This window comes from Mesocricetus auratus, unplaced genomic scaffold (genome assembly GCF_017639785.1).
Source record: "Mesocricetus auratus isolate SY011 unplaced genomic scaffold, BCM_Maur_2.0 Super-Scaffold_100015, whole genome shotgun sequence".
Classification (NCBI taxonomy): Eukaryota; Metazoa; Chordata; class Mammalia; order Rodentia; family Cricetidae; genus Mesocricetus; species Mesocricetus auratus.
The window spans coordinates 33,025,891-33,048,432 of NW_024429198.1; the positions used below are offsets into that span (position 1 = coordinate 33,025,891).

A 22,542-nucleotide genomic window follows, 5' to 3' on the forward strand; every position below is an offset into this window, starting at 1 on the left:
TATTCACCAGATATGTTTTGGTGTTGGCAAGACCAGTCTCGCAGACTCTAACCCTCTCGGAATTCCTGTCACGTTAGAGATCAAGGTCCCAGTAGAGGGAGGGGCTGCAAGCCAAGGAGGCCTGCTGTGACCACAGAACCCACAGTAGACTACTCTGATTTCCAGATGCGAGGAGGCAAAAGGCCTCCACGGTTGTACTTGGGATTCCATTCCTTCAGACTCAGCTTTTCTCTCCCTACATGGAGCCAAGACTGCCCAAGACAACCACATCCCAGAACAAGGTTTCCAGCAACAGCAAAGTATGGCACATATGCAAGCCCTGTGGAGCCCAACACTGTTAGGCCGTGGAACCCCTAACTCTTAACAGTCTATGTAAATTCAGTACACACAGGTCCTCACACACTGGCATTCACATAAGCACATAGAAGACATGTTATGCCCAACATGCACACATTATCGCACACAGGCATCCACACTATTACATGCATTCACATGTACACACATGAACTATCACACATGGACACTCATACATATGCATATACAAGGCATTCAATCCTGTACTTGTACATGTACTACTCATAGACATATTCATGCATAGTTGTACATGCAGGCACTCATGCATATACTTCTAGACACATACAATCCCACATGCTTACAGGTGAAAACCATGAATGCATGAGACCACCAGGGACTCACATGTGTGCATGTTCTTCTTAGGGTACACTCTTGAGGCTACATGTAAGAATGTAGACTGTACTACCATATGTAACTAGAATTTAGGTAAGGATACTAACAGACGTATAGAACTAGAACTTAAGTAAGGAGAGTATGGGTCTGGGTGGGGACAGACAGATGCACTCCTGTAACGACAATTTTTTCCCCGCCAGCCTGATTCCCACAGCCATGTCAGTCCTAAATGAGCACACAGATACTATGTTAATGATAAAACTATTGACTGGTTATTAGGGCTTCTTATTGGCTAGCTCTGGCTTAATTGTTAACCCATTTCATTTTCTTTTTTTTTAAAGATTTATTTATTTTATAATGAATACAACATCCTGCTTCCATGTATGTCTCACGCCAGAAGAGGGCACCAGATCTCATTACGGATGGTTGTGAGCCACCATGTGGTTGCTGGGAATTGAACTCAGGACCTCTGGAAGAACAATCAGTGTTCTTAACCTTTACGCCATCTCTCCAGCCCCCTATTAGCCCATTTCTATCTATTTATGTTTTGCCACGAGACTGTGGCTACCCGGCAATGCCCAGCATGGTATTATTCCTCCCGGCAGCATCATGACTCTGTGACTGGCTCTGTCTCCTGTCTTTCCCAGAATTCTCCTCTTCCTAGTCCCGACTATCTTGCTGCCTATTGGCCACTAGCCGTACAGTGTTTTACTCATCAACCAATAAGAAAATTTCCCCCATCACACTCCTGGGGTTTTGTGTTTTGCTCTTTTTGCTTTGTTTTTGAGACAGGGTCTTGCTGTATAGCCCAGGCTGGAAACTCAATTCTCCTGCCTCCATCTCTGCATCCTGAATGCTAAGATTATAGGACTGAGTTATCATGACAGCCTGGAGCTGTTTTAAACAGGGCAACCACCGCCAAGAGATGCGAATATGTGGAAGCTCATGAAAAGGACCCTGTTTTATAGTTAGCTGCAGATGAATGCAGAATGCTAGCTTTCTCCATCCCAGCAGGGAGTACATACACATTCAGTTAGGATTCAGATTCTTCTCTATGTGGACCCTGGAATTGCTGAAGGTGCCATGACAGAGTAGCTGAATTCTCAAGCATAGAATCTGTAGGTAAGAAGGGTCCACTGTTTTGCCATCAACCTAAGAGACGTTTACAGATGCTGACTGATAAAAATCTGTCCTGGAAAGACAGCTGACGACTGGGACTGCTAAGTGGCTATCCAGTCACTGGCTATTATTGGAGTGATCAGATGTCATTATGGCACCTGTACCCATCTGAGTGCAAGCAGATTGAGCAATATGAGTTCCATTCAACAGTGCTCCTAGGCATGGCCTGCGATCTTGCTTCAGCTCACTGGAAATCAGTATTCTTACTGCAAAATGAGCCTTTACCTTGGAACTCATACAAACAATTTAGCACAACAGAGCTGTCCATAGCTTGCCCCAAGAGCCACAGATTCTGGGGGCGGTGGGCTGTGTGGTAAAGATAAGGTCAGCTGGTACAAGGATGCCCTCTAAGAAACACATGAGAGAGGGGGTGAGAAGTACCAAGTGAAAACAACATCTGTCACGATGGGGTAATCATATCTAGGTCACGGTCAGGGTCACTTGGACATCCCTCCAAACCTGGGATACACTCGTTCTGCTCCATCACAGCCTCCACACAAAGCTGTGCTTAAGAAACCATACAGAGCAGGGTGTTGGTGGCGCACGCCTTTAATCCCAGCACTCGGGAGGCAGAGGCAGGCAGATCTCTGTGAGTTCGAGACCAGCCTGGACCGAGTTCCAGGACAGCCTCCAAAGCCACAGAGAAACCCTGTCTCGAAAAACCAAAAAAAAAAAAAAAAAAAAAAAACCATACAGAGCCAGGTAGTGGTGGTGCAAGCCTTTAATCCTAGCACTCGAGAGGCAGAGGCAGGCGGATCTCTGTGAGTTTGAGGCCGGGCTGGACCAATAGCCTCCAAAACAATACAGAGAAACCCTGTCTCATAAAAACAAACAAACAAACAAACAAAAAAGAAACCATACAGAACCTCCCTTCAAGTGGTTGGTCAAGGGGGCTCCAGAGACACTCTCCCCCCAAAAATAAAAGCTATTAATTGTCTCGATGGTAGCACCCTATTGCTGGAGACACCACACACGTTGGTCTTATGCTACAATAATTCTTCCTGCCAGCCTGGGCCCACTGCTGCATCAACCCCAAATGAATATACAAGACACTGTTGGCCTTTGGCTTGGGCTTCTTATTGGCTAGCTCTGTTTTAATTATTAACCCATTTCTATTAATCTAAGTATTTCCATGTGGTCTTTATCTTACCAGAGAAAGACTCTGGACCTATTACTCCTCTCGCATCCTACATGGTGACTGCTCTCTGCCTACACCTCCCAGAATTCCCCTTGTCTCCTAGTCCCACCTATCATCCTGCCTCATTGGCCACAACGCTTTATTCATCAACCAATAAGAGAAACATTTATAGAATGACATCTCCCATCAGTCTTAGGAGTATTCAAGTGGGTACTGACCTGCAAACTCCCTCCCTGCTGCTAGCTTTCATAGTACTAGAAGATGCTATGGTGGCTGCTGAAAGAAAAGTCATCAAACACCTTACCCAGTTATGAACCCATGAACTGCAATAATGACCAGTCTGGCAAGTTATACCCCATTGACGCAACAGAGGCATGAACGTTACAGTAGTTCCAATGACTTTCTGATTGGATTTAAAGTCCCCTCTATAGAAGGGAACTCATGCCTGGTGCTATGAACTCCATCAAGAATCTGTGGCCTGGAGATCATAGGTCCTGGAGGAGAACCTGCTACTATCATTTTGCTTACATAGACGTAGTACCAAACTGCCTTCTAAGTATTTATCTTTACACCCACAGATTAGTGTAGCTCTTATCTTCATCAGAGAGTGGATAGCAGTATTCACAGAGACTCACAATTGGTCAAGTGCAGAGAAGCACACCAGTAACTGTGGCCCTGAGTGGGATGTATCCACACCACACTCTTTCTCCCTCAGATGTCAGGGATATTCACAAGAGGCGTGGAAGGACTGTAAGAGCCAGAAGTCAGGAAGGACTGGAACAAAACTGTGTCCTGGAAATGACAGGTCACTGCCCTCATGAACTCACGGCAGCCGGCTGCCTGCACAAGATGATCAAGCCGGTCAGTATTCCGGCATGGATGGAGGAGTCTCACAAGGCCCCATGCTCGCCAAGGAGATACTGGTGACTAATGGCTGCTGGGGGGAAAGAGTCATATATATTAGAAAATCTTTTTTTTATTTCATGTGCACTGGTGTTTTTTGCTTGTATGAGGGTGTCATATCCCCTAGAACTGCAGTTACAGACAGTTGTGAGCTGCCATGTGGGTGCTGGGGATTGCACCTGGGTCCTCTGGAAGAGCAGCCAGTGCTCTTAACCGCTGAGCCACCTCCCCACCCCTAGAAACAATCTTAAGATTTAGGGGCAGCACAGGTGTAGCCCCTGGTAGGCTGCCTGTGCCCCAGTAATGGTCCTACACCCATGGACAGATGGGCAGCACTAATTAGATTTGGTGAGACATGGAAGTTAGGAGGGAGAATTAGGGGGCAGGAGTCCTAGAATAGTCAGAAGGGAGACAAGAGAAGTAGATGTAATCAAAATATATTGTACATATGCATGAAATTCTCCAAGAATAAATACAAAACGGTTTATTAAAAGAGAAGTCATCCAGGGACCAAGCACTGATAACTGGCTGTGGAGTCTGAAGATGTAGGCCTATGTATTCTGTGCTTAACTCTCCTGCCACTGTCCAGGTGGCCTGTGCAGCAACTGTGAGGAGGTAAGATGTACCATGTTTCTGTCTCTCAGGGATGTCATTTATTTTTTAGTTACACATGAATTTTGGAAAAAAATAGTGAGTTGGGACAGGAAACTGTACAGCTAGCTGAACGAAATATAGCCTGAGGATGGCCTCCACCAAGAGTCCTGCCTTCGTCAACTGTCTCTGAAGTACAGACCACGAACTCGCAGTCTGACCCACAGGCAGGGGCAGGCAGCACCAAGGCCTCAACCCTACCTCTGCTCTCTTTTTCCACAGAGCCCCTGCTGACCACCATCCCCTCTGGCTTCTGCTTCCCACTCCTCTTCTGCCTCATGGGCCTGGCATTCATACTCTGTGGTGTTGTCCTCCTCCTCGTCCTCATCCTCCTCACCCAAAAGGAAGCTTCTTGGGGAAGTATCCCGGTGCCGGTGGCGGGATGATGTCTTCTTTCTCCTTCTCAGCGAATGAGTCAGGTCAGGGCCCTGCTGCTGCCCTGATGGCTGTGCCAGGCTCGTGCTAAGGAGCCCTTTCTCCTTCTTGAGTTTATACTCCATTATTTGCTTCTTCAGTGCCTCATGGTCAATCCCACACAGATTTGGGTGTGTGGCCGGTTCTTGGGTGTCATGTGACGACAGAGCATCAGGGTTCCTGGGGGGAGAGGAGGGAAAAGAGCATTCACGCAGTGCCCAAATCACACAGAGCCCAACCAGGGAGTATGGACCACAGCATCTGCAGAGAACACTTGTCACATCTCCTCACACTTCTGAACTTTACATTCTGAGGGTGATGGGGTCGTGGAAAGGTGATCCTGGTTTCGGTTCTCTCCGGGCAGAGACACTGGCTGGCATGGTCAATGTGAGCATCCTCACCTGGGCACGGGAGCATGTGGGCCGCCACCCAGAGCTGTGCAGACATGTGCGGTACCCCGGGGCAGGTACCACAGTGGCAATGTGGGCTAGTGGAGGCACAGACAGAGTGGCTGCTGAAGCATGAGCATCTGTCACAGGGAACAGAAAGTTGTCTATGTGCCTCACCTCAAACCATCCTGTGCCACGTCATCCCTTTCATCCGGGGGTCCAAAGTCGGCCACTGCCAGTAACCGGTCTACCTGAAAAGAAAGCATGGGGGATGTCAGGCCACTGCTCTTGCCCTCTGCTTCCAAGAATCAGCACCACAACCTCTCCCACAGACCAAGTTTCATGGCTTCAGTTAATGCCACTGCGGAGACTTCTCAATGCAGCGATATGATAGATGTCTCTGTGATTCACACCCCTCGCTGCTGTTCTAACCTGTCATGACTTCCCCAACAACGGAGGTTTCTAGAACTTGTAACATTAGGCAAGTCTATGAGGAAAATAGCACTGGATGAATTGTGTGACTATTATTTACTGGTTTCTAAAGTAGTTTTGCAAGACGATTCCATTTTGCCACAGAATTTGTGTCTGGGAAAGGGAAGCTTGAAGGACTGTCAGAACAGACGCGAAGGTCAGTCACAGCCACAGGGGTCCACTCTGTGGGAGCGAGAGCCCTGAGCCAAAAGCAGCGGCACTCAGGAGGCAGAGACAGAGGCAGGTGCTTCTCTGTGAGTTTAAGGTCAGTCTGGTCTACAGAACAAGTTCTAGGCCAATCAATTGAGGCTACAAAATGACTCTGTCTTAAAAAAAAATAAAGGAAAGTAAATTAACTGAAACTTAAAATTTTACTCACTGAAGTTTTATAAGAACAAAAAAGCATAAAAGGAAACTATTTAGGTAGGGGAGATGGCTCAGCAGGAAAAGACACTTGCATCCAAGCCTGGTGACCTGAGTAGGATCCTCAGGACAGACGTGGTAGAAGATTGTCCTCTGACCTCCACACCCACTGGCTGTCGAGCTTTTATTTGTTTGTTTGCTTTTTGTTTTTCGAGACAGGGTTTCTCTGTATTGTTTTGGAAGCTATCCTGGAACTCACTCTGTAGACCAGGCTGGCCTCGAACTCAAAGAGATCCGCCTGCCTTTGCCTCCGGAGTGCTGGGATTAAAGGCGTGCGCCACCACCGCCCGGCTAGCTGTTGAGTTTTATACCAACCTGACACAAGCTAGAGTCATGTGGGAGGAGGAAACTTCAACAGAGAAAAAGCATTTTCTGGCCCGTGGACAAGCCTGGGGAGCATTTCCTTAGGCAGAGATTGATGTGGGGAGGGCCCGCCCACTGTGGGTGGCTCCCTGCCTGGGTAGAGGTCCTCTGGTGTGTTAGGAAGCCGGCCGAGCAAGCCATGAGCAAGGAGATAAGCAACACTGCTACACGGTCCCTGCCTCCAGGTTCCTGTCCTGTTTGAGTTCCTGCCATCAATCACCTCAGTGAGGGACCGTGATGGAGAACTGTGAGCTGAAATACACCCTCTCCTCCCCAAGCTGCTTTTGGTCATGGTGTTTTATCATATCATAGCATATGTTTTGCCATAACCACAGAAACCCCAACTGAGATACCCACACATACAAAAGTGAAAAAATATGGCTGGCTGGAGAGATGGCTCAGTGGTTGGGAACACTGGTTACTCTTCCAAAGGATTTGGGTTCAATTCCAGTACCCACACACTAGTTCCTGGGAATTAAATGCCCTTTTCTGTCCTCAGAGGTAATATAGGCATGTGATACAGTCATACATAGTGGAAAAACACTCATACACATAACATTTTTTAAAAAGATTTATTTATTTATTATGTATACAGTATTTTATCTGCATGTATGCCTCCAGGCCAGAAGAGGGCACCAGACCTCATTACAGAATGTTGTGAGCCACCATGTGATTGCTGGGAATTGAACTCAGGACCTCTGGAAGAGCAGCCAGTGCTCTTAACCTCTGAGCCATCTCTCCAGCCCATACATAACATTTAAAAAAATCTAATAAACATCAGGGCCTTTAATCCCAGCACTTGGGAGGCAGAGTCAGGTGGATCTCTGTGAATTCAAGGCCAGCTTGGTCTACAGAGCGAGTTCAAGTCTACAGGACAGTCAAGTTCAAGTCAGAGAGAAACTCTATCTTGAAAAACAAAAACAAATAAAACTAACAAATAAATAAAGGCTCATTCTGGATGTATACGAAATTTAAAAAGAAAAGCAAGCCGGGTGTTGGTGGCACATGCCTTTAATCCCAGCACTCGGGAGGCAAAGGCAGGTGGATCTCTGTAGTTCCAGGACAGCCTCCAAAGTCACAGAGAAACCCTGTCTCGAAAAACCAAAAAAAAAAAAAAGAAAGAAAGAAAAACAAACAAAAAGCTAATTATTTAAAAAGAAAAGCTCACCTCAGCCAGAAGTATGTCTTTTTTGTCTTGAATAAACATTATGGGTGGAACATTTCTCAGGGTCTGCTGAGACATCAGAAGGTGCCTGAGGAGAGAGGAGCCAAACACAAACTACATCAAACTCACCAAATGACCAGGCTGCAAGGGAGACTTGCCTATTATAGAGGCAGGAAGGGAAGGAGAGGGAGGGGAAGAGAGGGGAGAGGAGGTAAAGGGGGAAGAGAGAAGCAAGGCTTTTCGGAGATGCCTTCTCTTTTTTTCTTTTGCTTTTTTTCTTTGTTTGTTTTGTTTTGTTGTTTGTTTGCCTCCTGAGTGCTGGGATTAAAGGTGTGTGCCACCACCGCCCAGCTCGGTGAGGCCTTTTCAAACTGCCTCATCACTAAAGAGCATAAGATGCACCATACGACAGCTGCTCTTCACTCGCCCAATGGACAGTGTGGATTGGAGCCCCACCTCTAACTACGGACTTACAGCATCCTGTACTCAGAAGATTCTCCCTGAAAGGACTCCAGCCTGATGCCCAGCATGCTAGGGATGAAGGATTTTCATACAGCTCAGTAATGTGATACAGCGCAGCCAAATGAGGTCCACACCCTGTAATCCTTTGAAACTTTGACACCAACTTCTGAGCAATTGTAATAGTCTCACAGAGGCATTCGATGCAGCTAACTTTCTGATGGCCTCCATCCAAAATCACACACGTTTAACAGAAGCAACGAGATCAATCCTTCTCTGATAACTGCAGACACTCTCTGCGGAAGTGTATGCCCATTGACCCTTGCAGAGAATACAAGACAGCACACAGATAGACGAACAGACGGACATGCTGGAGGAGATGGAGGTATATGGGAGGCACCCAGCTCTGAGATGTGTTGCTAGCTGGATTTCTGTCTTTTTCTTTCCTTAAACTGAATAAGTGTACGGGCAGGTTGGCAGGTTTTTGTTGGGGAAGTCCTGTGTATATGTCAATAAATTACTGCCTCAGCTGAGGCAATGCCTCCATGAGATCCAGCAGTGAGGCATTTTCTCACTTAGTGATCAATGGGGGAGGGTCCAGCCCATGGTGGGTGGGGCCATCCCTGGGCTGTTGGTCCTGGGCTTTATAAGAAAGCAGGCTGAGCAAGCCAGAGGAAGCAAGCCAGAAAGCAGCATCCCTCCGTGGTCTCTGCATCAGCTCCTGCCTCCACGTTCCGCCCCTGTTCCAGTTCCTGTCCTGTCTTCCTTCAATAATGAGCATCAGTGAGAAATGTGAGCCAAATGAATCCTTTTCTCCTCAGCTTGCTTTCCGGTCGTGGTGTTTCATCACAGCAACAGAATTGCTAACTAAGACACTGAGTGAAACTTGGCTCAGTTCATCAATCTGCAAACTTCTGGGTCCAGGATTCTTCACTATCTTAAATAATTGAGAAGCCGGGCGTTGGTGGTGCACGCCTTTAATCCCAGCACTCGGGACGCAGAGGTAGGCAGATCTCTGTGAGTTCGAGGCCAGCCTGGTCTACAAAGTGAGTTCCAGGACAGCCTCCAAAACAATACAGAGAAACCCTGTCTCGAAAAACCAAAAAAAAAAAAAAAAGAGAATGGCCAACAACTTTCTTTTCTTTTTTTGTTTTCTGATTTTTTTTTTTTCCAAAACAAAGTTTCTCTGTGTAGCCCTGGCTGTCCTGATCTCCCTCTGTAGACCAGGCTGGCCTCAAACTCACAGAGATCCACCTGCCTCTGCCTCCTGAGTGCCGGTATTAAAGGGGTGCGCCACCACTGCCAGACCAACAACTTTTTTTTAATGTTGTTCTATTGATGTTTACTACACTATAAATTAAACCTGAGAAACTTCAAAATGACGTATTTTAAAAGTCATTTGAAGTAATAAACCTATTAAGTGCTGGCACAAACATTTTTAATGAAAAATGGCTTTTTACAGAAGTAGCGGGGGCCGTGTGTGTGTGTGTGTGTGTGTGTGTGTGTGTGTGTGTGTGTGTGTGTGTGTGTGTGTGTGTGTAGAATACCCTAGGGGAGGGCTCTGCCTCAGCAGACATCAGAAACCTACCTGTGTTTCCCACCGAGGGCCAATTTTTTTGTTTTGTTTTGTTTTTTTGTTTTTTGTTTTTTTTTTTGTTTTTCGAGACAGGGTTTCTCTGTAGCTTTGGAAGCTGTCCTGGAACTCACTTTGTAGACCAGGCTGGCCTCAAACTCACAGAGATCCACCTGCCTCTGCCTCCCGAGTGCTGGGATTAAAGGCGTGCGCCACCAACGCCCGGTGAGGGCCAGTTTTTAAAATAGTGTATTTTTACGTTTCCAATTGTTCATCCAGGATACTTTTAGGTGAACGAGGCACTGTGTAGGCATGGGCAGTAACCATGGGCAGCAGTGCAATAAGAAACCAGCTTTAGCACAGTGAGGCAGACAGAGTGTCCTAGTATTGCCAACATGCTTCTTGCCTCACAGAGCCCTGAAAGGACCTAGGGCTAGGGAGCCCTACATAACTGTTGAGAAATCTGGTTAGATTAGGTCTTACAGGAAAATGTAACCTATACTCTAAAATTAAGGAAATGCTTCCAAGATTTTCCCTAAAAGCCAAAGTCCTCAATGAGAACTTTTAAGTTTACCTACAAACAGCCAGGGCCCTTAGGGTTGCAGCAGAAGGCAGGACTTGTAGAAAGCAAGCCCGTCCATCACCTTATATAGGCAGCGCTCCTCTGCAGGACGGCCTCCGTGTGCCTGTTCTGGTCTGCAGAGACGCCTATCTTCCAGTACACTCGGCAGGCGGAGAAGTCTGAAGTCACAGAGACCTGAGGTGCACCCCAACTGCAAGTTACTTTAGGCTTACAGTCTTCCCAGTCCACACAGTAAGCTGCAGCTAAGAACGACAGTCTCTTTTGCCTCTTATACCCAGAAGGTTATTCTAGTAATGCCAGCCAGAGACCCCAGCATTCAAGGTGGGGAAGTAGGGTCACAGACACCCAAGCTCACCCCCATGTACCTGCTGCATGGTAATCTCTCCAGACGTAGGGAATTGGAAATGACCAATTGCCACCTGCTTCGACAACTCGGCCCCTTCTAGGAAAGACGGAGGACCCCTCACTATCCTCAGCCCCTTCTAGGAAAGATGGAGGACCCCTCACTATCCTTATGAGAACAAAGCCGTGGACACCGCACTGCATCCCTAAACTTCTAGTGCTTTGTCTCATCACACCGGCTGCTGCTGTAGTCACAGGTACCTCACCCGAGCAGAGAAAAGCTCTGCTTCTGCACCTTGTCCCATGACTTAAGTCAGACTTGACACCACCTCTGCAGCCCAAACCCAAGACCTTAGGCATGACCAATTCAGATAAAACTAAGCCCGTGCCCTCCTGTCCCCAACACTGGCCTGGGCTCACCTTGGAGAGCTCCACATTCAAGTCATAGACTTCCTGGCTCACTTCAGGCGTGCACAGCAGTTCTGTCAATGCCTTGTAGAGAAGGCCATTCAGGGCCCTGAGACGTACGGTGTCTTCCTTCCTGGCCTTCTTTAAGGTACTTTTCGTGAGGAACTCAAACTTGGATGGCTTGTGAGTCAAGTGAGACCCTAGGGACGGACCTTCATACCAGAACTTCTTTCTGTAGCAAGAAAGCAAAATTTAGATGGTGGGTGCTGGAGAAGTGGCCCAGTGGTCAAGAGCATTAGTTACTCTTCCAGAGAACCCAGCTTTAGTTCCCAGCACAATCACTGTTCCCATGGAATTGGACGCCCTCTTCAGAACTCCACAGATACCAGGAATGCACATGGTGCACAAAACATACATTCTGGCAAACACATATATAATAACACATACAATAAACGGTTTTTGTACTGAACTGAACTCCTGGAGTCCAGTGACAGAGAGGGAGGACTGATGAGCAAAGGGGTCAAGATTGGGCTGGTGAAACCCAGAGAAACAGCTGACCTGAACAAGGGGGAGCTCTTGGACCCCAGACTGATGGCTGGGAGGCCAGCATGGGACTGACCCAGACCCCCTGAATGTGGGTGTCAGTGAGGAGGCCTAGATAATCTATGGGGCCTTGGGGAGTAAATCAGTATTTATCCCTGGTATACAAATGGACTTTGGGTGCCCATCTCACAATGAGGGGATGCTCTCTTAGCCTGGACTCTTGGGGGAGAGCCTAGGCCCTGCCCTGAAGGAAATGACAGACTCTGGAGATCTCTCATGGAGGGCCTCACCCTCCCTGGGAAACGGAATGAGGATTGGGTGGGGGGCTGGAGGGCTTGGCTGGGGGGGGGCGGGGGAGGCGAGGAGGGAGAGGGAGCTGGGATTGACATAAGAAGCAAGCTTGTTTCTAATTTAAATTTAAAAATCCAATGCAATAAATAAATGGTTTTCATTTGGTTAGTTGGTTTTCTGGCCTCTAACTCACACAGATAACCTGCCTCTGCCTCCCAGTGTGTGTTTAAAGGTGTGAGCAAATCTCTAAAACTCATATACATATGCCAGGCAGTGACAGCACACACCTTTAAACCCAGCACTAGAGAAAGAGAGGCAGGTGGATCTCTGTGAGTTTGAGTCCAGCATGGTCTACAGAGTGAGCTCCAAGACAGCCAGGGCTACATGAAGAAACCTTGTCTTGAAAAACCACATACTTGTGTACATGCACACACACACACACACACAAACCCTCATATACATAAGTCTTTAAAAGGGGGTCTGCTTTTTAAAAAAGTTAGATGGTATAGTTATGAAAGTTAAGCAAAGAGTTGCATGTACTAGGTCAAAAGACTATATATATATATATATGACACTTCAAGCCGGGAGTTGCTGGCGCATGCCTTTAATCCCAGCACTTGGGAGGCAGAGGCAGGTGGATCTCTGTGAGTTCGAGGCCAGCCTGGTCTATAGAGTGAGTTCCAGGACAGCCTCCAAAACAATACAGAGAAATCCTGTCTCGAAAAACAAACAAAAACTATGATACTTCAAGAGTACCGTGCTTCCATGGGACATAGACAGGGCCACGTTAATGGGAACCTAAGGACCACTGAAGTTTAGTGGAAAACAATGTGGCTGTGGGGATGGGACAGAAGACAGTTCTAACACAACCCTGTAATTTTGACTCTTGCTTGTATACAGTGAGAAGATGGAAGGGCCTTAAGGTTTTATCCCCAAATTTCACGAAAGCGCTATGCCTCATTGATCATTCATGAAGATGAAGGTTGACGCTTCCGAAGCGCCCCACTGAACAGTTAGGAAATTGAGGGAAGCCACACTGCACACCGTTAGGGCAGGAGGGAGTTTCAGGATGGTAGGGGAAGAGGACAAGCCTCCAGATAAACACAAAATGCCTACAAGTAGAGGGACCAAAGGCCAGATATGCCAGTAAAGGTATGAGCACACCCTGCTCCCACACCACGTTTTCCAGCTCCGGAACCTGGACTCCTCTAAGAATGGCTGGTTCTTAGGGCTGGGGGTGGGGGTGGGGGGCACTGAACAGCGGTAAACACAGTGGCTAGCTATGCCCTTGATAAAACAGGTTTTCCTCTGCTGCTTTCCCCCAACTCCACAGCCGACATTTAATCACGAAGAAAACATCAAATCCCAGTGGTGTGCAACCACATAACTTCCAACCAGGACTTCTCAAAACTGTTACAGCTGTCAATAAAACAGGGAAAGACGGAACATGTCAGCCTAGCTATTGTGTCTGAATAGGAAAGGACATTAAGGATACCACATCAACTTAAGTTCTGTTAGAGAATCTGAGGCCACTTCCTCAGTAAGTCTAAAACCACCTGTAACATGTTAAAATAACCCCAAAGTATAGACTGGCTAACCACACTTAGTAGACTCTAAGAGGCTGTGGAAATCGAAGTGCTTTTTTTTCTTGTTTTATTTTGTTTTCCGAGACAGAGCTTCTATGCTTAGCCCTGACTATCCTGGACCTCATGTAGACCAAGGGTGGCTATGAACACCGAGATCCCCCTGCCTCTGCCTCCCGGGTCCTAGCATTAAAGGCGTACGACGCCATCGCCCCGCGAAATCAAAGTTATCTCATCATATATTTATTACTAAAACTATCTAATTACGACAAATTTTATGCAGTGTGAAGTTTCAGGAGGCTTAACACCGTATAAAGATAATGTAGAGTGGGGACGCGGAACTTGTCAAACTGCAGGCGATCTGCCAATAATCCTCTTACAAGAATATAGCATGCCGCCCACCGACACACACACTAACATCTATCCCCACGGTCCCGACCCAGCCCCTTGTGGACTTCTGTCCTCTGCAGAAACCGCCTCCATCCAACCGTGCACCAGGTGACCGGGCCCGCAGCGGACCCTGGCAGTGCATACCTGGTTTTCGAGGCAAATTTCTTGATCAAATTCTTGCTCCCGCAGGAAGCAACAGAGGTGTGCAGGGCCTGCGCGCGGCCGGGAAAAAGCGCGGCCCCAGGGCCGCCTCGGAGGGTCTGCAGCCGGGTGCAGGAGCCCCTCAGGCCTGCGGCCCCGGCCCACATCCCTTGAAGCGCGCGTTCTGCAAGCCCGAGTGGGTGCAGGAGTGACGGACGTGTGAACCTGAGACGACTAAAGAGGCGACCCGCGATCGTAGGACGGGAAGGCCACACTCGTGTGGGAAGGGCTAGCCGACGGGTGGGCGGGGCTACGGCGCGGAGTTATGACTGCATGGTGGGCGGGGCGCCAACAGTGGGCTGTGTGGCTCGGGCCCAAGCCACCTAGGATTTTTTTTAACCCAGTATTTATTTTGTTATTTAATTATATGAATGCAGGTGTTGGGCAGGGGGTGTAATGCATAATGCAGGCGTTGGGGAGGGGGTGTAATACAGAATGCAGGTGCAGTCGGGAGCCAGAAGAGGGCGTGGGATCCCCTGGAGCCGGAGTTTAGAGAGTTGAGAACCGCCTGATGGAAAGCTGCACCCCTCTGGAAAAGCAGCCAGTGCTCTTTAAGTTTAGCTTTCTTTTCGGCCACTCCCAGCTTGTTTTAAATCAAGGCCGTGGTGACCAAACTTTAAAGAGCGCTTCAGAAACTGGACGGGTTTTTGGCACGTTTTCACCACTAAAGAAGGAACGTGTTTGAGGAGACAGTTGATTCAAACATGCAATGCAACCACGTATGGAGACAGTATATGACGGGTTGATGTACTAGGCCTAAGATATTGTAAAAGTAAAAACCAGGCAGACAAAGAATTAAGGCTTTGCATCCAGGCACTTTAGGTGAGGAGATGGAAGGGAGATGGGCCTAACTCCACCGCCTGCAGTCTTCCAAGGACTGTTTTTCCTTCGTTACTATCGTTGGCTTTCCTGCCCTACTTAGCAGTCATCTCTTCATTGGGGAGAAAGTTTAGTACAGGGATGTATCAGAATGTACCAAGACGGGAGGTAACATGGTCTGCCAGGAAATCAGTAGGTCTAACCCAGACTTTTCACCCAAATTCAAATTAAAACAAACCTAGTGTTTCCATTTAAACCTGCTGTTTTTGGGCAGAGACTTTGCAGTGAGCTGTTAAGGGCAGAGACCTATTCTTCTAGCTATTTCTCCAGGTCATTCTGTCCTGGGTAGCGAGGGAAGTCATGTTCATCAATAGTACAAGCAGTGAGTGCTTTAGGTAAATCGTTAAAAAGAAACCAACAAACCAGAATCTAATAATGGGCCTTTTCTACCTTATTCTATTTCAGTAGGGTATGAACACCGATGTTTTACCACAGTGACCAAAGGGCTTGTTGCATGACAGCACATTGAAAAACAATCTCACAGCAAGCCTGTGAACAGAGACAGGTAACTGGCTTTGTCTTGCTGTGGCGTTGGAATCCACTAGGAAAGACTGAAGACTTAGACTCAATTCAATTTTAGATTAAATGAATTTATTCTTACTGCTAGCAAGGCAGCACCCTTAGAGCCAAACAGCATACTGTGCAGAAGGGGATTAAGGTGTTTTGTTTTCTTTTGTTTTTTGTTTGTTTTTCGAGACAGGGTTTCTCTGTATTGTTTTGGAGGCTGTCCTGCTGTCCTGGTACTTGCTCTGTAGACCAAGCCTCGAACTCACTGAAATCCACCTGCCTCTGCCTCCCGAGAGCTGAGAATAAAGGCATGCACCACCAATGCCCGGCGTTAAGGTGGGGTTTTAAAGATGGATATAAGAAAGGTGTGTCTTACAACTATCCATGGAATCTACAGACAGGCAGAAAAAGTGTTTGACTTCCTTCAGTTGTTTTTTTTTTCTTTCCCACTATATAGTAATAAAAGGACTGTCTTACGGGGCAGTGGTAGTGTACACCTTTAATCCCAGCAGAGACAAGCAGATCTCTGAGTTTGAGGGCAACGTAGTCTGTAAGAGCGAGTTCCAGGACAGCCAGGGATACACAGAGAAAATATGCCTTTGAACAAACAAAAAGATCACTTCATCCTTTGCCCATAGTGATGAGTAAGAGTTACAGAAGCAAAGGCAGCCGCTAATACCTCACAGCTCATTATCCTATTGTGATCTCACCCACAGGCCACTAGGATCTCCCAGGCATTAAGGGATATTAATTAAGTAATATGCTTGGCTCCGTATTAAGTTTCTTTAGCCACCATAGGGGGCCTGTGTAAAATACTATTCAGGTCTGAGTACTCTAATGACTGGGATAGAACAGTTGATGTCTGAGCAGGCAATAACACAGTGCCAACAGGTTAGGGCTGGCTGTCACATCCCCACAGTCCAAACTGACTTGGATCACCCATCTGCCCCCAAAAACAGCCAGATGTGTCAACATTTGTCCATAGTGACATATGATAGACAGACAAGTGGTTGTTGCATGAGAGAGGTATAGAACATGCCTGTAGCCATTTGTGGTGGCTCATATGTGCATTCCCAAGAGTTGGGAGGCCAAGGTAAGAGGATTGCTTTAAGGGCCAGCCTGAGCTAGATCTCAAAAAATAAAGGAAAAATCCTTTGTATTTCTTAATAGCTTACTCTGTGATGAAACTGAATTGACATATGGTATAACTCCTCCATATAAATATACCATATGGATATGGGGAGTTTGAGATAAAGCTTCAGTTTCAAGATATTTTATCAGTGAAAAATAACTAGAAAGACTGGAGTTAGTTAAATTCTATACTAAATGGTTCAGTCTAAACTCACCATCTAGTATAAATACTGTAGATCAAAAGTTAAGGTGATAAAATGTCCAGAGGGTGTGGTGACACACAACTGTGGTCCTTTATAATGGGCATGTACGTAGGTACTGCTTTTGCTAAAAAGCACTAACATCTCTCTTGGGCCCACAAGGTAACAAAGGGCAGGATGAGAGCTTGGCATCCCTGCCTGCATTTTCCATCTCTTTTGTCTTAAACTGTGGACCAGGCTCCTGCCTAACTCTGTAAGGTGGCACATTAGCCACTCAAGGAGAACCTATCTAAAAGTTGGTGATACTGAACCTGCTGCCCTGCTTCAAGACTACAGCACAAAAATAGAGTCGCCGAAGCCGGGCGTTGGTGGCGCACGCCTTTAATCCCAGCACTCCGGAGGCAGAGGCAGGCGGATCTCTGTGAGTTCGAGGCCAGCCTGGTCTACAAAGCAAGTCCAGGACAGCCTCCAAAACAATACAGAGAAACCCTGTCTCGAAACCCCCCCCCAAAAAAAATAGAGTCGCCGAGGCATTTTGCTGTCGATATTTGCAATGTCCTATCCCAGGTATCCCAGCATCACCTGAAAGACTCCTGACACATCCTTAACCTGAGGTCATCCTGCATTCTAGGAACAACAGAACCTTAAGGAATAACCACTTTGTGATGATTACCACCCGAAACAGGAGCAATTACCTCATAGGAACTTACCTGTGCTCTTAGTCCACCTTGTAGAATAAACTCTAAGAAAATGAATAACCAGACTGCAGTTTAATCAAGACCGCTTAGTTCTCTACAGCTCTTGATATCACCCACATTCTTGCCATATCTATATCTTAAGCCCACTCTGCATGGTGTACACACTTGCAATCCTAGTACTTTTGGAAGTGGAAGCCTGTAGACCAGAAGTTCATGGCCAGCCTGGGATACTTAGGACTCTATGTTGGGAGAAAAAAAAAGACAAAAAAAAATCTGTATCACCGATCAATAATACAGTGATGGGCTGCCATGTTTAATTTCCACCTTCCCAACCCCCCTTTTCATCACTGTTTTCATTTGCTTTCTTTTTTTTTTTGTTTTGCTTTGTTTTTCGAAACAGGGTTTCTCTGTTTTGAAGCCTGTGCTGGAACTCGCTCTGTAGACCAGGCTGGCCTCGAACTCACAGAGATTCGCCTGCCTCAGCCTCCTGAGTTCATTTGCTTTCTTTTTTCTTTTTTTTTTTTTTGATTTTATGAGACAGGGTTTCTCTGTATTGTTTTGGAGGCTGTCGGTCCAGCCTGGCCTCGAACTCACAGAGATCCACCTGCCTCTGCCTCCCGAGTGCTGGGATTAAAGACGTGGGCCACCACCGCCCGGCTCATTTGCTTTCTTTAGGGAAGATGGCTGGAACTAATGTGTTGGAGTTCCCTGAGTCTATGACTCTGGTTACAGCTTGAGTCCAGCATTTGTGGCCCAGCCCAGGCAACATAGAGAGATCCTGTCTCAAAAGCGAACAGATGCAGGCAGTTGCTTTACAGTAAGTTACTTGTACGTGCTTCCTGACTCTTACACTGTGTCCTTCTGTGTCTCTGTCTCATCTTTGGGGCTCACAAGCTTCCTGGTGCAGACGCCAGCTTCTGCACCTAGAGACCTACAATAGTCACGAGGGACAGGAAACAATGGCAGCCCTATCTCGCACCTGGAATTCAGCCTCCTGAAAGCTGCTACTGGATTTCTGATGCAAACATTTAGTCGCAGTGGTAACTTTTAGGATAATCTATGCATGTGATGACAGGACACACTAAGTCCACTTCTGTCTCCCATCTGGGCTAGAGAATCAAACTGACACAAGCCAGGTAAGCAGGAGGAAAGTATGTGAAGTTTTTAAATCCAAGTGTCATGCTGCATGGAGGAACTATAGCTCCACTGGTGGCCGGTCACACAACCTGCATTGGACAGGGCAGTAGGGCCTGAGTATGGCAAGGTCTAAGGGCTAAAACCAGAGCAGTCCGCTCATAGAGAGAGGTGTAGCTGGGGAGAGATAGAAGGGACCTTTAGCAATGTTTAAATAGTGTCCCCTGCTCAGTGACTGGGGTAGTACAGGATTGTCACTTCAGGGGAGAGCTCTGTAGCCCAGGCTGACCTAAAACACTAACCTTCAGCATCTCAAGTCCAATGTTGTAGGTGTGCACCACCATGATTGACTAAGAACAACTTTTCACAGGAATTTCACCTCCTTTCAAAAAATAATACAAGTCAGGGATTTGTGTGTGTGTGTGTGTGTGTGTGTGTGTCTGCTAACGTTTAAGTGCCTTTAATTCAAAATTCAAAATAAATAAGAGCAGCATGTTTAGAGGTTTATTTTGAACTTCTTTATAGCAAAATGTATTGAAACTGGCCATTTTTTCAGCATAAAAATAAAACAATACTCATTGCTGTCTATGCGATGAATTAAAGTTTTAAGTTACTCAAGGTTAATCTCATCCACTTAGCAGGCCCCTGGTACAGCAACACATGTTGCTGGGTGGCAGAGGCTCTAGGGGAAGTGCTGGATGGTAACGATGAAAATGGTGAAGGTGACAACAACATCGATAACAGAACTCAGCCATCTGCAAAGAAGCTGTTGTAGAATGCTGTGCCAGAAACATGGACCAGTCTGTGTCTTCCCACAATGCCGGAATGTAGTGAATAGCAATAGAGCCATAGCTATGCCTCTTTTGTTCACTTTACCAAGTACTCTTGATTTCCTATTGCTTATTGGCAATATTGATATTAACTCTTAGGGGACACATTACACCTCACATGTAAGGTATGTACATGCATGTGTGTGTGTGTGTGTGTGTGTGTGTGTAGGTTAACAGAGGCTACAAAAGTGTGTGTGTGTTGGGGGGTTAACAGATGCTACAAAAATTTTAAAGAGGTCTCATAGTTCAAAAAGGCCTTACTGGGGACAGAAGTGGTTAGAAAACATAAGAAATTCAGCTGGAGACCTGCTGGGATTTCAGAGCTGAGCTCCAGGGTCTCAGGTATGAACATCTAAGCTGACCTGAAGATTAGAGCTGAGCCGCAAAGACAACTGGACTATGGAAGGCAAGACACGGAAGCATGGAGTTAAGGTGCAAGGCTAGTCTCCAGAGAGATGATGAGCAGGGTGGATGTGTCCAGAGAGATGATGAGCAGGGAAGATAGTGTCCAGAGAGATGATGAGCAGGGAAGATAGTGTCCAGAGAGATGATGAGCAGGGCGGACAGTGTCCAGAGAGATGATGAGCAGGGTGGATAGTGTCCAGAGAGATGATGAGCAGGGTGGATAGTGTCCAGAGAGATGATGAGCAGGGTGGATGTATCTAGAGAGATGATGAGCAGGGTGGATAGTGTCCAGAGAGATGATGAGCAGGGTGGATAGTGTCCAGAGAGATGATGAGCAGGGTGGATGTGTCCAGAGAGATGATGAGCAGGGTGGATGTGTCCACAGAGATGATGAGCAGGGTGGATGTGTCCACAGAGATGATGAGCAGGGCGGACAGTGTCCAGAGAGATGATGAGCAGGGTGGATGTGTCCACAGAGATGATGAGCAGGGCGGACAGTGTCCAGAGAGATGGTGAGCATGGCGGATAGTGTCCAGAGAGATGATAGCAGGGAAGATAGTGTCCAGAGAGATGATGAGCAGGGAAGATAGTGTCCAGAGAGATGGTGAGCAGGGTGGATGTGTCCACAGAGATGGTGAGCAGGGTGGACAGTGTCCAGAGAGATGGTGAGCAGGGTGGATGTGTCCAGAGAGATGGTGAGCAGGGTGGATGTGTCCACAGAGATGGTGAGCAGGGTGGATGTGTCCACAGAGATGGTGAGCAGGGTGGATGTGTCCACAGAGATGGTGAGCAGGGTGGACAGTGTCCAGAGAGATGGTGAGCAGGGTGGATGTGTCCACAGAGATGATAGCAGGGCGGACAGTGTCCAGAGAGATGAGCAGGACGGAGGATCACAGTTGGAGTGGCCCCATCAAACAATGAAATTGGTGATGAGTTGATGTACCACAGGCAGACAAAAGTACTTTGCCTCCTGTTGGCCACTTGATATACACACTGGATCTTCCAATCAGGATATATTATGTGTGGGAAGAATTTATTTACCACAAAGGCAAAAAAAGAACCTAAATGCCAATGAACTATAAGAGAAACAGTATATAACAGTGTATTCATTTAATTGAATATTGAAAGCCTGTAAGAGGAAATACCAATGTTAGCTACAACATGTGTGGACTTGGGAAGGCTGCTAGGCATAATCACATAAATTCCATTTATCTGAAATGTCTAGAACAGGTCAGTCTACAAGCAGAATATAGACTAGTGATTGCTAGAGGATGACGACGTAAGGAGACAGGGAAAAAAAAGTTGCCTTTTCTTTTAAGAGTGACTTTTACCCTAAAATTCGATTGTAGTCTCTTCCACAGTTCTCTGACCTTACCTGGGTGATATTTAAACTATATACACAGTATATGTCAACAAAAGTTTTGGTGTTTAAAAAACTTATTTATTTTTTTTGGTTTTTCGAGACAGGGTTTCTCTGTATTGTTTTGGAGGCTGTCCTGGACTTGCTTTGTAGACCAGGCTGGCCTCAAACTCACAGAGATCCGCTTGCCTCTGCCTCCCAAGTGCTGGAATTAAAGCCACCAATGCCCGGCTTAAAAAACATTTATTTTTGAAGCAGGATCTTACATATTTTTGACTAGCCTCAAACATACTATGTAGCACAATAATGAACTGGAACCTAAAAAAGGATTTATTTTTTATGTGTATAAATGTTTTGCCTACAGGTATTGAAGGGACCAGAATCTCACCCAGTCCCTTGCTTTAGCAGCCATGACAGGCTGCAGAAAAGACAAAGGCCCCTGATTCAGCAACATGAGCTTAGTTTTCAGCCTTCTGACCTTGCAGGAGCTGCCCTAGGTCAGATACCCTCCGTGTGGCAAGGAACCAATCAGAAGTTAGCTGAGGTGCTTTACAGTAAAAGTAGCTTATCAGTGCCATGCAGAGCATAGCAACCACCCTGGGAGGGCCTATAGGCCATAACAACCAGCTGACCAATCAACATAGGACAGGCTGCCCAAGCCCGGAAGCCTACCAATCCTGAGGCTGTTGCATACCCCTAGACACTCCCCTTGCTCCCCCCAATAAATTCCCTGCCTCACAGCCCCTTGGGGCCCTTCTCACGCCTGCAGTAATGTTGGACAAAGGACCTGAGTTAATTCAGTTAACTTGTTAATAATAAAGGACTCCTCGCTTATGCATCAGAATGTGTCTCTTAGTGATTTTGGGGTTCAGAATTTGGGCACAATAGTATGTAAGTGCACTGTCTGAGCCTTGTCCCTGAGAAGACTGAGAGGCTGGAAATGGAGTTATAGACAGCTGTCAGCTGTCAAATGGGTGCAGGAAATCGAATCTGACTCTTTTGGGAAAAAAATGCTTTTTACTTCAGAGCCATCCCTCCAGTCCCTTTTAAATTTTATCAAGAGATGGATATTGTTGTACAATACAAATGTACTTAATGCCAGTAAGTGGTTAACGTGACAAATTTATATACACATAAATATACACGTATACACGCACATAGATACACAGTAACGGAAAAGAAAATCAGTCCTACTTGTAAAAGCTTAAGATGGTTCAGGAACAATGTGACAGGTCTTGTAGG

The 22,542-nt window shown here is 46.7% G+C and overlaps 1 protein-coding gene across 1 annotated transcript; it reads right to left on the bottom strand.

Annotated features, from left to right (window-relative positions):
* Positions 1-4,376: 4,376 nt before the first annotated feature.
* Rbfa (ribosome binding factor A) lies at positions 4,377-14,393 on the bottom strand. The gene is made up of 6 exons (XM_005065243.4): positions 14,100-14,393; positions 11,161-11,380; positions 10,460-10,572; positions 7,787-7,871; positions 5,539-5,612; positions 4,377-5,152 (listed from the first exon to the last, which is right to left on the bottom strand). The coding sequence occupies exons 1-6, from the start codon at positions 14,261-14,263 to the stop codon at positions 4,756-4,758; spliced, it is 1,053 nt and encodes a 350-aa protein (XP_005065300.1). The 5' UTR covers positions 14,264-14,393; the 3' UTR covers positions 4,377-4,755.
* Positions 14,394-22,542: the final 8,149 nt, after the last annotated feature.